The sequence below is a fragment of the Capsicum annuum genome, unplaced genomic scaffold (assembly GCF_002878395.1).
Source record: "Capsicum annuum cultivar UCD-10X-F1 unplaced genomic scaffold, UCD10Xv1.1 ctg2683, whole genome shotgun sequence".
Taxonomy (NCBI): domain Eukaryota; kingdom Viridiplantae; phylum Streptophyta; class Magnoliopsida; order Solanales; family Solanaceae; genus Capsicum; species Capsicum annuum.
In genome coordinates, this window is record NW_025833151.1 from 1,638,597 (window position 1) to 1,655,029 (window position 16,433).

The 16,433-nt window shown below is 37.5% G+C and overlaps 1 protein-coding gene across 2 annotated transcripts; it reads right to left on the reverse strand.

The window, feature by feature from the left end:
• Positions 1 to 557: 557 nt before the first annotated feature.
• On the reverse strand, positions 558 to 16,261 carry LOC124890913 (serine/threonine-protein kinase EDR1-like; the record flags this gene model as incomplete). Of its 2 annotated transcripts, XM_047402764.1 has the most annotated exon segments (14): positions 558 to 1,150; positions 1,237 to 1,348; positions 1,453 to 1,629; positions 1,727 to 1,776; positions 1,952 to 2,020; positions 2,146 to 2,244; positions 2,322 to 2,400; positions 2,817 to 2,917; positions 3,003 to 3,071; positions 8,629 to 8,669; positions 10,039 to 10,254; positions 10,392 to 11,065; positions 15,271 to 15,374; positions 15,821 to 16,261. In XM_047402764.1, coding segments are annotated over 13 exon segments (2,229 nt in total), but the record flags the coding sequence as incomplete, so codon positions are not given.
• Between the last annotated feature and the right edge of the window lie 172 nt (positions 16,262 to 16,433).

Below are 16,433 nucleotides of genomic sequence, written 5' to 3' on the forward strand. Positions count from 1 at the left end.
CAAACGACCCCTACTCTAGTGTAATTTTTGTATTGGCTATGGCCTCACTATTGTCGTCAATAAATAGTTCACTCCCATATGTAAGGGCATTCTGCATTCCAAGCAATACAACAACAATATTACACTTTCTTTTTACCAAAGTCCACTTAACGTTCCTTTGTTTTACTTAGTCATTCACAGACATTACCGGAGTTGTAGCTGTGGTTCAGGGAAACACTAGCAAAAGATCGAAACGCATGAATTTACATTCATTCTGCTTTACTGCTTTATTCTAGTGCTATTTCTTTCCTTTTAGTAACGAAACCACTAGTAGACGGATCTAAACAAGACTTAAATTAGGACGCGTGCTCTGAGCATCATATACTATAACATTTTGAGTGCAAACAAATACAATGACCTCATATACTATACCATTTTTAGTGTAAACAAATACAAGTGACATCTCGCATTCTTTTAACTCCTTGATTTGCCGCAGCTAGTTGTCATTTTGGTCACAAATGTAATAGAAGATAAGCTTATGTACAAAAGCATTTAAACAAAGAAATCAAGCCAAAACAGAGCAGTTCACCCGCGCAAAAGTAGTAGGTGAATTTAATTAACCTTTTTTACAATGAGTTAATCCACGGGACATAAACTCCTTATTCAGGTTGGTGGTACTTCTACGCCTAGAAAATAAGTTTAGCACTGTACTCATTGTGCAGGTATTACTGTACACAAAATTGTCGTCACTATATAAGCACGACACAGAGAATAAAGATGGTAATGTAGCAAATTTTCCTCATTTCCATTTATTCTTCTGTTGGTACAACCTGCAGAGACCGACTGTTTACAATTGCTTCCTTCGACGACCTTCACAGAATTGAGACTTTTCCTCTGTTGCTCCTTTGTGGAACTCATTACAAATCTCAATGGTAGTGCATTCATCAGCCTAAAAACTAACTAAAACTAAAAGGGATTTTTTTTTTCTTTTTCCTTTTACATAATTGAAGACTTGATACAACGATCACTATGAACTAATTTTCAACTACTGCACTTCCCGCAGCCATTACCTTGGAGATATCTGCTTGTTTCTGATTTGGTTGCGTTGAGTCCCCACTTCGAATGAACCAACAGCTTCCAATCCAGGGTTTTCTAGTGTGCTTCTTTGCATCTACAAGACTTTGCAATCAATTCTCAGTTGCTCTGGCTCTTTGAGCCCAGCAACAAGCTTCTGTTATTATTACAACAATGCCTAACCTGTCAACCTTTATGCTGATCTGTACAAGTTTCAAATCCCTTGACATTAAGATGCTGAAGACGCTTAAGACGACTTATAATCTGCCCAAAAGAGGGGCGCACTTGGGGATTTCTGCAGAGAAGGACATTAGTCATTTAAATGAAGACTCTTCTGGACATGAACACACTTGAAATTCATTTGCACATGAAATTATATCAAGTTCAAAAGATACATACTGATTCCAACATTCACTTATAATCTCTGCAATTATGGGATCAACACTTGCAGGAATATCAAGGCGTCTACCCTGAAAACCAACGGCTCCAACAACTTGCATTGAGTTCATCCCTGTCCATGGCACTTTGAGAGTAGCTAACTCCCAGAGTATTACACCAAAACTGAACACATCAGATCTGCAAACCAGACAAACCAAACACATTCATGAACATACAAAACTAATAACCATAAAAAAGTTCGCTAACGAAGGATATTAATAAAGAATAAACTCACTTTTCATTGGATGGTTCATTCCGTAAAACTTCTGGTGCCATCCATTCAGCCTGCAATTAATGGAATACTATTAGCAAATTTGAAGGTTTCAGATCTTATCTCTTCTCAACCTCTCTAGACCACAATCTTTGTTAGTTCTTGTTTTTGTTCTCAAAGGGTAGAGAACAGTAGGAAAGAAGCCTGGACAGATGGCATAAACTTTCATAAAAGTGAACATGCAATCACCGTTCCGGCAGTTGACTTTGAAGAGAGAAATGTGTGGTGCTTCATGCGGGACATCCCAAAATCACAAACCTTCAAACATGGAGGAAGCATGGATTATTGGGGGATAAACAAAAGCTTACTTCTTACAAATTTTATAGGCTACTATTACAAGATTCAAGTCAGACACACTATTACAAGATTCAAGTAAGACGCACCTTAACAACCCAATTTTTATCAACCAGAAGATTTGGAGTCTTCAAATCTCGATGCACAATGAGAGGGTTGCTTGTGTGCAAGTAATTCATTCCTTTGGCCTACAAGAAGTTGAGACATTAGAAAACAGGAAACTAGATCTGACAACAAACCAAGGTGTTCCGCCTCCAATAAATACCACATCAAGTGCCATCCGCAAACGCTTTTTCTCCTCAATTTGGATACTTGGACGATGCAGTAGCTTATATAAACTTCCCCTGCACCAAAACTATGGCTATCAGATATGCTTCAGAAGAGAAACAAATTGACATATTACTCAACACAAATGTGATACTATCAAGTATCTCAGCATCAATGGCAATAGATCTAGGAGGTATTTTTTTGAGAAAGAAAGATCTAGGAGGTATCAGATGAGATAAGAGTTTCCCGAACATTTTAAACTGTGTAATCATTTGCTAAGCGAAGAAATAAACAAGAGCATCATTTCACAAACACATTACAAAGATTTGAGAGAACACAAAGGCAAAAGGTACAAGCCACTACCAAACCGGCAACAATGTCCATAATTTTGAAAAATATTATGAGCCAAGAAACTAAGACTAAATATTTAAGATATGGGAAAACACTAATTGCAGTATGTCAGTAGATGTGCAAGTAGCAAAGAGTTCTCAACCTGGGCAGGTACTCAGTCAGTATAGAGAGATTTGGGGGACGAGTTACAGCTCCCATGAAGAGAACAACATTAGGATGTCTCAGCCGCAACATAATTTCAATCTGCAAAATGAAATTCACAGCGTGTTAGAATTTCAGGAGAACTCATAGTACAGGGACATCATATCATTGCCTAGTTACAACTTACTTCACATTTAAACTGTGCTAGGGCATCACTTGTTATATCCTGATTCATGAATTTCTTCACTGCAACTTCCTGCAACATTAAATTTACAGATAAAAGGTGTTAGATAATTATACAATCACTACTGTAAACAATACAGACCACTCTCATGCTATCGGCACAGAGATGCGGGATGCTAGTCAATTTCTTTCAGAAATTTTATCGGTACAAAGTATCGGACGGACAGTGAGTGACCAGTGCATGCCAACTTTCTAGAACTCTAGCAAGTAACCAGAACAAAGATTTGACGTGATACCAAAGAACACAAACACTAGGAAAAAAAAATCTCAGAAAGGGCTAAAAATAAAAATATAGAAAGAGTACCCAAAGTTATCTATATTTCTCTCGGCATAAAAATCTCAGATAGGGCTAAAAGAATGCTAAAAAGCACAAAACCTAAAACAGATGTACTAACATGACCAAAGCATATTCCTAACTAATTGGATAACTTATATAGTTCTTTTTTCCATTGTGCCTTGAGTTTTGGTAAGTTTGCACGGATTCCAAAGAAATTATAGGTCTTTTAGATAACTTCTTTCCACATGATTTCAGTTAACACATTCACTCACCATGGTATTAGTATTACATTTATGAGCCGGTGCATCCGGATGTTGACGCGGGACATGACCAAACTATATCATGCAAACTTTTATTTTATCTTCAACATGTGCTATGCACCTTTTGGCGAATGTTGAATATACATGTGCTATGCACCTTTTGGCGAATGTTGTATATTTTAATCTTGTATGAGCATACACATCTCCATAACACTCATCTTACAGATGTGTTGGAATTTAAAGGCGCAACATTCATTCCCGTATATATTGTTGGCCTCATAACTGTTGTATAGAACTTATCTTTCATTTTGGTAGGCATGCTTCCATCACATAACACCCTGGTAGCAAATTTGCATTTAAACCATCCGATTTGATTCTGTTTAACATCATCATCTACCATTCCATTCTCCTGGAATGAACCAAGATATCTGCATTGTTTGCTTTAGACACAACAATTCCATCTAATCTCACCTTAACTTCTCTTTTCTTATACCGACTAAATTTGTGGTGCATATATTCGCTCTTACTTCTATTTATCCTACACAACAGAATACATTGGGATGTGCTCCTAAGCATGACCAAGTAGAATGAAATGAATGGTAAGGATATATATAACTGACCCCAATTAGCTTGGATTAGAAGAAAAGTTGTATTGGGCAAGTTCCTGATTAGATAAGACAATCTACCTCTAAATACTATGCCATTGATTAGGGAAAATCTAATTTCTTTGAAGAGTGAAAACCAAGATCTTGTCACTAATTTAGTACAAAATCTGAATATCAAGCTATGACCCATGCAACCATATATATCTAGTAAAGAAATGACTTCTCCAAGAGTTGAGGTGACGTAGAGGTGGATTGTGTTTTAGTAACATAAAATTGAATCCAGATGAATTGCTTCTAGCTTCATCGACTTAAATGACCCACAAGCCAATGTTCTTACAAAATTCCTCGAATTCAATACATTTGCAACATGTTTTGAGCCTATGAAAAAAATGCTTCAAGGAGACTGTTAAGATTAGCACACAATTCATAATTTCATATTGATTTGATTAATTTACATAGATTAGGTTATTTGATTGTTATAACTATGCCCAGCCAGGTTATTTGATTGTTATAACTATGCCCAGCCTTTTCCCAAAATTTGTAGTTCATTAATTCCGCTTTATTCTACACTGTCTCTCTGATTATTCACAACAACAACATACCCAGTATATTCCCACCAAGTGGGGTCTGGAGAGGGTAAGTGTACGCAGTCCATACCATTACCTCAAATGTGAGATAGAGATAGAGAGGTTGTTCCCAATAGATCTAGACAAGGAATAGTAAAAGAACAAGATACAATAGAAATTAACATATCCAACAATACCATAAACAAGATACACTAAGTAATACAATAAAAAATATAAAATCCTAAACTCATACTAACCTTCTACCCTAATCAGCCTCCTCCACAACTTCCTATCCAAGGCCATGTCCTTGGTAAACTGGAGCTGCTCCATGTCATGTCTAATCACCTCCCTCCAATATTTCTTCGGTCTACCTCTAAGTCACTTGAAACCATCCCTAATCAACCTCTCACACCTCCGTACTATGGCATCCGTGCTCCTCCTCATCACATGACCAACCCATCTCAACCTCGCTTCCATCATCTTGGCTTCGACCAAAGCCACTCCCACCTTATCTCGAATAGCCTCATTTCTAATCCTATCTTTCCTAGTACACCCATACATCCACCGAAGCATTCTCATCTCCTCCACTTTCATCTTCAACACTCCACCCCATACAACAAAGCCGGACTAACCACCACTCTGTAGAGCTTGCCTTTAAGTTTAGGAGGTACCTTTGTGCCACACAAGATTCCAGAGGCGAGCCTCCATTTCATCCACCCTACCCCAATTCGATGAGTGATATCTTCATCAATCTCTCTATTCTCCTGAATCATAGACCCCAGATAATTGAACTATCTCTTACTGATAAAATGAGTATCAAACTTAACCACCACATCGGACTCATGAGACACCTCACTGAACTTACACTCCAAATATTTCGTCTTAGACCTACTCAACCTAAATCCTCTAGACTCGAGAGTTTGCCTCCAAACCTCCAATTTAGCATTAACTCCACCTACGTGTCTCATCAATCAAGATTACATCATCCGCAAAAAGCAAACAACAAGGCACTTTCCATCTAATGAATTTAGTTTGAGGGCATAGCCTATTTGATTTGATTAAGTCTAATTTTGGGGGACTTAGCAAAACGAACTGAAAAACCAAGAGAATGGGATTTTTCAAAAATATACCTCCATGTCTCTTCCTTGCCATGGTTTCTAAACATAGTGTTTCATATGTTAATACCATTTAAGGTTCTAGACCACTTTACAATCTCTTCAATTTTAAAGAGAATCTAAATAGCTCATACAATTAACAGTGAATTAGAGTGCATGGTTTGCGATTCTAAGATAAATGGAGAATGAAAGAAAATGGTTAAAACATTAAGCTAGGGGTAGATTGCTTCGGTAAAGAGAGACCATCACTATTACACGTACAAATATTTCTCACTATGTGAGCATATATGTGTGTTGTATATACATTCTTACCAGAAAAGGAAGTGTATAGGCAGAATACATCGACAACCCCTTAAACATGCCAATAAATTTCATTTGAACACTCGAACTACGGCCTATTCTGGTTGAGCACCTGAACACATATTAAAGTGTTCCAATTAGACACTTTCACCTCATATTTTAGAAAATCTTATGCGCGTGTTCTGAAGCACCCATTACATAGAAAAGTTAACTAGTTGTATCTCACCTCCTTTGATTATTTGCATTAGCCTCAATAGGCCAGAAAACCTCATGCATGTTCCAACTACGGTTAATGTGTATAATTAAAGGATGCGACATATTTTATGTGGTTAACTTATCTACGTAATGAGAGCTTGAGAACATGAACAAAAGTTCTTCCAAAATTTGAGGGCATGTGCAGGTGCAAATATGACCATGCCATAGTTTGAATGTCTAAATGAAATTTACTTGCAAGTTCAAATTAGGAGCAAAATGCTCAATTAGAATCTGGCTGATTATTGGTCAGAACATGGCTGGAACTTCACTTTTAGACACAATATAAATGATTGGGAGTTTGATAGTGTCTTCTCTAATGCTTCAGCTACATAGCCAAAGCCTAGTTCTGTCAAAAGCTGACACTTTACTATGGAATGGAGATGCAAAGGGGAAATTCAAGGTTAGACGTTGTTATCAAATCATAAGGAATTCATCTGACAGCTTTCCCAATTGTCCTTGGAGAGTCATCTGAAGAAATAAGGCACCTTTGAAGGTCAATTGTTTTTTTGTGGCTGGTGATGCATGAAGCATGTTTAACTCAGGATATTCTTCAGAAAAGAAAAACTACAATCTGCAGCAGATGTACATTGTGTGAGAAGGGGAGAGTGTCAATAATCTCTTCTTACATTGTCCCTACACCTCACAAATTTGGCATTTTCTACTATCTATTGTGGGGGGTTCAGTTGGGTGATGCCTGAGGCGACAGTCGAGCTACTGCAATGCTGGAACATGAAAGGACCGGAAAAGGCAAACTAAGAATATGGAACTCAATGCCTGCTGCCATCTGTGGTGTATTTGGAAGGAAAGAAATCCGAGAATTTTTCAAAGCAAAAAGGAATCTGTAATTAGTTTAGAGCACAGAAGAATTTCTCTTCTGTTTATTGGGTGCAACATGACAATAGCTAATGATACAGAAGCCATGGTTGACTTTTGGAGTTCATTTCACATCTTGTAATGAGACTTGCGTCTGCAAATACTTGCCAGAAGTTTGCTGCTTCTAATACAATACCCTTTACCAATCAAGAGAAAAAAATCTGGCTGAACCAATTTTAGATTTTGTGAGGTGCTTTAGACAGGAGACAAGTAGGAAAGAGGAAGTCGTAATGAAGTTCATGGGTGTGCGTTCAGTTGCAACTATAGTGACTATGGGAAGAAAGGAATTCGTGAAGGAAATGTCAGCTTATCTATTAGGCTACATACATAGATCTAAGAGGAAAATCTTGTCTATACTATGCATACTATTATTTAAAATAGTTGCTTTTAGTCTACTTGAAGTCCACTGGCTTCTAAATTACCTTAATCATCATCTTGCATTCCAAACATATTACTAGGAAAACAGATGCTCCCTCCGTTCCAATTTATGTGACAGGATTCCCTTATTAATCCATTCTAAGAAGAAAAGCAAATTTCTATATTTGGAAGCAATTCAACTTTAAACATCTCATTTTACTGATAATGGGAAGCTAGCTCTTCCTTGCTCCTTCAAGCAGAAAGCAACTATTATCCGGAATTCATTTATAGCCACATAAATGTTAGGGCATGTGTAAACCACAAATTTCAAAAGTCATATAGCTAGTTATGGTATGTGCAAAACCACAAGTTCAAGTCTTCTTTACTTTCAAACTTCAGGCCGCGTCAAACTACATCACATAAATTGGAATTGAGGGAGAAATGTATATGTACCAATGCCGCTAAAAGTAGAGTAGAGTGGAAACTCTTCCTATCCTTCCACTTAGAATCATGAGAACCACATATGATTCAATGATGTCTTGATTTTTGCCTATTTTCTTCTTGTCAATTTCCTCTGCAAATGACATTTTCCGAAACAACTTTGATAAAAGGTGTAAGGTGACTAAATATTTGGTCACGCCATTTAATACACAGTGCACACATGTGACATGCCTCTAATGATAAGAGAGTGTGCATGCATCAAGTAGTGTTAATAGCTCCTACTATTTCCAAATTCATGGAAAGGATTGGCACATATAAGAATTTCATAATACTTTCCTATTTGAAAGAGTCCTGCAGAAAATTAGAAAACCGATCCATGAAAAAGGCAAATCCATTTTGCTTTCTCCAGAATATGGAACACAGAAAATTGGGGACTTCTCAAACTCTAGAGCTAATGTGCTATGGTTCTTATTCCTACTCACGGTAGAGAAATAGAAATTCAAATCAGAAATAAGACTTACTGTGCCATTCCATTCTGCACGGTATACCTCGCCATATGACCCTGCAAAGTCACATCAGTGTTATTATGTTGAACATCTAATCTTAATGATTGCCTTCTTTTTTACATTCACTTAAGCAAGAAAGATATAACTAATTTAAATGTTAAACTGTATTCATAAGGAACAAAATAATCTGCTTCCTAAAAGTAAGTAAAAAGTAGGAAGGGAATGGGGAAATGAGTAGCAAAGCGGTAAAAGTCTCCACTCAAGCAATACTACTGGAGGCACTCACACAAAATTTTGCCCCTGTGAATTAATGAAGTCTTGTGGTAGTTAAATGGAAGTGGCCAGTGAAGACAATGTATACTGCTTCCAGAATTGGAGTATTTATTATATTTTTAAGAAAAGCAGAACTATGATAAATTTTGGTAATATGATATTGAAAGGCATTGATATTTTCTCATAAGATGATCATATTTTAATAAAGCTAGTAACAGGGAGGTACCACAAAGCACATGAAAGGATACTACATTTTCAACAAAATAGCATTCAGCTTTCTATGACAATCAGTTCCTTACACAAAATATATGACAATTCTGTTTCCGTAAAACAGACAAAATCCGGACAACTGAATTGGGGATGGCAAGAGTACTGTATTTTCATGTGATGAAAGGTAATGCATTCAGGTCTTTCCAATTAGATGAAGGAGCTCCAACTTTCGAATAGCTGGCACTAAATGAGGGCACATCCATAAAATAAAGGGTGATATTATCTGCCAACTCACCTTTACCCAATGTACAAGCTACAATTTGCAAATGATTAATAGCAATTAAACAAACAAAAAGGACCTAGTTTTGACAAGGAAAGAAACTAACAAATTCATCTGAAAACTTATAAGTTAGACCTTATTATTCACATGAATTCACACATAACTTATTAACAGGAATATTCACAAAACTAAGACAATGTGAAATGAATAAACCTGAAAACACAAAAACTAGGAAAAAGAAAATGATTTGACATTTTGTTTTTGCTTATGACCAAGTTTAATAACATAAGAAGTGGCCTTTTTACAGAGAATAAAAGTATGACTGCTCTATATGACTGAGCACACATTTATATGTACACATCTTTATTTTTATTGAACTCAATTTAGAATAATACTGTACCTGACATCATTAGGTAACTGCATATGAACTGTGAACTACATAGTTTACGAATAACATACTGAACTTTCAGTCTAGCTCTGCTATTTTTCTTCTATCATTTAACAAGAAGATAGCAAAACATGTAGCCATATGTTTACAACAGAAAAGAAAAAAGTGAAAGCTTAAATCTGACTTTAGATAAAGCCGCACTAACTTTTCTCCAAGGTTGCATCACCCATCCATGTCCAATCACAGAAGATGAAATTAAAGCACTGAGTCTTACCAATACCAATACGTTCAAAAACATGGAGATTTTCCCACGGAATTTCCCACTCTCCCACTCCACGTAGCATCGGGTCAAGCTGTTCTTTCTGCACCGCATAAGACTTGGACTGCATGCAAGTAACCATTTCCCTTGCTTTTGTAGTTGATTCTTTATCTTTGAAAGTACAATTGTTATCTGAAATATTTCCAAACTTCTCCCTATAGAATTTATCACCTTCATCAAGTAAAACAACTTTCAGACTGCTCTTTTAAAAGATTTAGGAAAATGAATAAATTAGAAACCCACAAATGCTCCATGACCTGTTTGGATTGTGTCATTCATTCTACATCTAACATGTGCAAAATTCTCACCTGAAGTATCATTTAGTGTATGGTCTCCCGGTGCAGCAACAGTATACTGTTCGCTTTTATAGGAGATACTGTAAGGAAACTGCATCCTGGTGAAGGCTACAAGAGACTGCATGTTATTTTCTGAACTTTGTCTAGTATCAACAATCCTTTCCTCTGATAATTGATTTTTTCCAGCAACAACTCCTAAAACCAGATCTGGTTGCAAATACATTTGACTCTGCGAGAAAACACCTTGAAGTTTAACTTCTGAGTTTTCTGCAAGACCGTTCACATTCTCGCAAGCTTCTCTAGCCTGAGTTATTTGTGCAATGGATGCATTATCATGGGAAACTGCTGAAGCATCACATAATCTAGGCGACAATGGAAGGAGATTTCCAGAGTCATGCTCAATCTGGGTGCTTACAGTTCTAACTCCACAATCCCCCTTTGCTTCATTGCGGTAGAAAGCTGGTTCTGTGCTTGAAATCAATGTATTGGCAGCTCCATGAGTAGTAGTAACTGAACCTGATTCTGTTCCAGTTTGTGTGTCTAATACAGGAAATGAAATGATAGTGCCACCAGAAGGAAGTGGTGTTACACTGTGCACATCTACTGCATAACTTTGTAATTGAGCACTCGGTGCCTCAGTAGGAATCAGCGCACCTGGTGCTCCCATTAAATCAATAATATATTCACTGCACATTAAAACAATAATCAATCAGGTCACCACTGGAAAATTTCCTAAATTTTCACGATTGTAATTCTACAGAGTAGAAGGTTAAAGAACTAAAATGGAAGATAAAGGAAAAAGAACTGATAAACAGCTAGTATCCTACATGAAACAGCGATTTAGACGAAAAACTTTTGACTAAACTTGGCAAGAGCAAAAAGAGAGCACAGAGGAAATTAACAGTACTCGTTTTTTTAGTAAGTATAAACAATACAACAAAGGGCCATCATTAAAGCAGGGTTTATGGAATGGGGAGCGGATGTGATATGTATTCAAGAAACAATAATCGAGATTTTGACAGATAATACAATTAAAAGTGTGTGTGGGGTAGGTGGGTGAAGTATGACTACATCCCGGCCCAAGGAAGTGTGGGAGGAATTCTCATTCTTTGGGATAAAGAAAAGGTTGAGTGTGTGGAGGTTTATAAGGAAGATTTCATGTTAGGAATGTGGTTCAAGGCATGGAAAAAAGAATGGAATGGGGTTTTGAGGGTGTGTATTGACTGGTGGGGAAGAGCTCAAAGGAGACTTTCTGGGAGGAATTGGGTGTTGGTATGGGGAGATGGGATATTTCTTGGGTGTTAAGAGGGATTTTAACCATTAGATTCTGAAAGGCGAGGATAGGGTGGTGTCTAGGGCCATGGAGGAGTTTAGAGTTTATATATGGCTTTCTTCTTATTGATTTGCTTTTGACAGGTGCCTCTTTCACTTGATCGAGGTCGGAAGACTCTTTTTCTAGATCGAGATCAGACAGATTTCTTGTGTCTACCACTTGGGAGGAGATGGCATCCAATGCGATCCAGGTTCCTCTTCCACAGCTGTTGTCAGACCATTCACCTATATTGTTGGATGGTCGTAGAGGAAGGCGGATGAGATCTCCTTTTAGATTGAGAATATGTGGCTAAATGTGGCTGATTTTCAGGAGAAAGTAGCTACATGGTGGAGTAGTTATGTAGTGGAGGGGAGGCTTCTTATAGGCTAGTCAAGAAGTTGAAATTATTTATAGTAGACATGGGGGTGGAATAAAGAGGCGTTTGGGAGGGTAGACATGAAGATGAGAGACATTATGAATGAAGTAGGGGAGTTGGAGAGGGGGTTAGATACGAGGGAGAAAGAGAGGAAAGAATTGTTGAAAACCGAGTTAGCTATATTGGCTTTGACTCAAGAGGTTAGTTGGAAGCAAAAATCGAGAGCATTATGGTTGAAGGAGGGGGACTCTAATACAAAATTCTTTCCCAGGGTGGCAATAGCTAATAGAAGGAGGAACCCTATAGAATCAGTGGAGACTAATGGGGTGAGCCTTGCAGGGAAAGAGGAAGTAGAGTGGGCAGTTGTAGATTATTATGAAAAATTGTTTAAAGAGAAAGCAAAGTGGAAGCCTACCTTGAGGGGGAGAGGGGGGGAGGGGTGTTAGAGTTCAGTCAAATTGGAGAGGGCGTTCAAGGAAGAGGAAGTGAAAAGAGCAGTGAAGTGCTGTGCGGGTGACAAAGCTCCAGGCCAGATGGTTTCACTTTGGATTTTTTTCACCATTGCTGGAATACAGTCAAAACCTATTTGATGGATTCTATTGCTAAGTTCAAAAATAGTGGTGAATTCGATTCTATTGCTAAGTTCCAAAATAGTGGTGAATTCAAAAGAAGTTCGAATGCCTCGTTCGTTGTCATTATCCCTAAACGAGAGGGTGGTACAAGCGTGAAAGACTATAGACCTATTAGCTTAGCGGGAAGCATTTACAAGATTCTTTCTAAGGTGTTTTCTATTAGACTCAAGAAGAAGTTGTTGGATGAGACAGTTTCTACTTCACATAATGTATTTGTGGAGGTCAGAAAAATTTTGGATACAAAATTGGTGGCTATTGAAGTGGTGGATTCTAGGAGAAAGCAATTACCAGGTGTTTTGTGCAAACTTGACCTTGTAAAGGCATACGATCATGTAAATCGGAAATTCTTAGATTCCATTATGCTTCAAATAGGTTTTGGGGAGAAGTGGAGGAAATGGATCTATTTTTACATTTCTTCAGTGAGATTTTCTGTGTTGGTAAATAGTAACCCGTTAGAATTCTTTGGGAGCTCGAGGGGTTTGACACAAGGGGAGCTTCTATCGCCGAAGTTGTTTATTTTAGTTATGGAATCCCTGAGCAAGATGATGGATAAAATTGTTTCGGGAGGCTACTTGAAGGGTTTTGATGCGGTGGTTGGGGGAGAAGGGACAATATCAATGTCTCATTTGTTGTTCGTGATGATACCTTGGTGTTTTGTGATGCAATTGTGACCCAATTAGATTATTTAGGCCAAACTCTCACTTGGTTTCAGGTAGTGTCAAGACTTAAAATCAATTTGAGGAAATGTGTGATATTTTCGACTGGGGAGGTGAATGATATTGCATCACTTGCTCGAGTTTTGAATTGTAAGGTTGGGGCTCTTCCGACCACATATCTTGGAATACCTTTAGGTGCTTTGCACATGGATCACACTGTGTGGAGTCCGATATTCAGAGAGTCGAGAAAAGACTAGCAGGGTGACAAAGAAAATATTTATACAAGGGTGGGAAGGAAGTGCTTATTAAGAGCACACTTTCTAGCATCCCCACTTACTACTTGTCTTTGTTTTTTGCTCCAACTCCGGTTATTGAAAAGTAGGAAAAGATTCAGATAAATTTCCTTTTGGGATGCGGCAAACGGGGCAAATAAGTTTCATTTGATGCGGGGAGGGGGGATTGTCACAACTCCTAAAATAAATGGGGAGGTTTGGGAGTTACAGAATTAAAAAATTTTAATAAAGCTTTATAGGCAAGTGGATGTGGAGGTTCGAGATGGAGGTACAAGCTTTATGCAGGGGTGATGGGTGATAAATATGGGAATAAGGATGGGGGTTGGAAAATTAGAGATATTATTTAGCCTTTAGGGTATGATTTTTGGAGAAATATTATAAAGGGATGGGATTATTTAGTGGAAAATATCTCACTCAAGGTCGGAAATGGGAGGAAAGTAAATTTTTGGGGGCATAAATGGTGTGGGAATATAATTTTGAAAGACGAATTTCAGAGTTTGTATTTAATATCTTGCTAACAAGACTTGACAATTCAACAAATTAGGAGGTCACGAGGTGGAGAGGCTTTTTGGGATTTGAGATTTAGAAGAGAATTTCAAGATTGGGAAGTGAGTGAGTTCCAAAGATTGATAGACTTCATAGACAAATCAATTAGGTGGATAATCCTGATGTGTGGTGGTGGCACCTTGGAAGTCATCGAGTGTTCTCTGTGAAGTTCTTTCTCCGAAAATTTTGGTTAGAGAAGAGGTTGAGTTTCTATGTAATGCCATATGGCTCAGGTGTTCCGAGGAAGGTATGCTTTTTTACTTGGCTAGCCATTAGAGGGGTGATCTTGACAGCGGAAAATCTTAGAAAGCGGAAGGTTGTTTGTGTGTTGAGTAGTAGTCTCCGCTCCCTTACTTCCTTTTGGTGTAAACAAAAAGTTTCTTGTTGTTTAGAGGATTGGATGGAGTTCGTAGAGAATCATATTTTGTAGAGTGTTGATTCTTTGGTATAACCTCTGTATACAACCGTTTTGGTCATGTTTACGAATGAAAATACTTTTAACTTGATCAAAAAGTAAAAACAATACTATATCTTACAAAGACGAATGTAAGTATGCCTCAACTTCATTTACTTGATAACCGGAAACTTCATTTAATTGACAACCAAAGCATGAAGAACAAGAAAAATACATAACAGTTATTCACGCAAAATAATAAAAATCTGTCAAGCAGTAAATAGCAGCATTCTCTGTGCAGAAAACTCGACAAATTCGTATTAAAATCAAAAGCATATCTGCTCAAGCAGTTCTACATGTAAAATGAGAACGGATTAAAAGGGTAGCATTTACCCATCCAAAACCCTCAAACCTCACCCCTGCTCTACATGATTTTCTACAACTGGAAAAATAGGGTGGAAAGATCTAAGAAAGAGAGAGGAGGGAGAGGGGGGGAACACCATCAGAAACTCGACAACCACTATGAATGATATTATTAGAAATACTAATTTTGAGAAAGCAGAACAAATTCACCTCTTTTTTTCACAAATCAAATCCACCTCTTACAAAGATCTAAAACACAGAGACATTTTCAGTAAACACTTCAAACATCCAGGAAATGTGCCACCAGAAGACTCTTTACCTTCCATTGTCAAATTTGATCAAATTAACTGCTCCATCATCAGTGCCAGTGTAGTAACTTCCCTTAACTAGTTTGCATGGTAGGTTGATTCTATCAGCAAGTACCTATCAGAAGAGGAAATGGTTCATATATGGTTAAAAGCATGAGTCAATATAAACTAGTGCAGAAGAGAAAGTCAATCATCCACTCTTGGAAGTAAAAGATTTTCTGTATTTTCCATTTGATCAGAAAAGGAGTAATATATTTAAAAATGACAGAACTAGCACAGATTCTTAATTTGGATAAGATGCCAGATGCCCTTATACTAAAGAGTGAATTTCACTGCTGAATCTAAAAAGACAGGCAAAGATCTATCTGAAATAAATAGTGGGTGTTACTAGTTAGTTAAACCGAACTTACTTCATCACTGAATACTTCAAAGATAATGAGTACCAATCATTTGATACTAAAGCAAGCTAACTCTTTTTTTTTAATAAGGTATCCTAAAGCAAGCTAATTATCCATATCAATCTAGTTAAGAAATGGAAGGAGAGATTGAAACTCTTGTCACCTTAAAGAGTAAGGCCCTATGTCGTGAATGTCCAATATCAAGACAGCCAAGGGGAAGAATGATAGAGTTTAATGAAACTCTTAGCTGATAACTCCTTGCAGTCCACTTCTTTGACATTTCTTCTGCATCATTAACAGGACCTCCCATCCTATTAACAACAAGGTCAGCGATTTTCTCAACTAAAAAACTTGTAACTGGGACCTTCTTTAAAGCTCGGCATTCCCGGGACATGAAGTACACTCTATCCTCAAGCTGCCGCAGTTCCATATCAGCTGCACGGTTTACTAAGATAACTTCATAATCAACATTATCCAAAACCGAAACTGCTTTTAGATCCACTAACAATGGCATTTTCCCCTGAATCGTTGCATTGGAATTAATTCCATAAACATCATAGAATCCATCCATCACTCTCTCATCATAATTTACGACATTATAGTTCTGCAATAACACCAGGTAGAAGGTTTAGAACCAATTCAAACTACAGATGCAAAACTTAACCAAAGAATACAGGAAACAAAGCACTAAATAGAGACACCCCGAAGTCTGCAGTCTGCTAAAAGATAACGTGCATGAACTGTGTGGTATCTTGACATTGTTTTCGGCAAAGAAC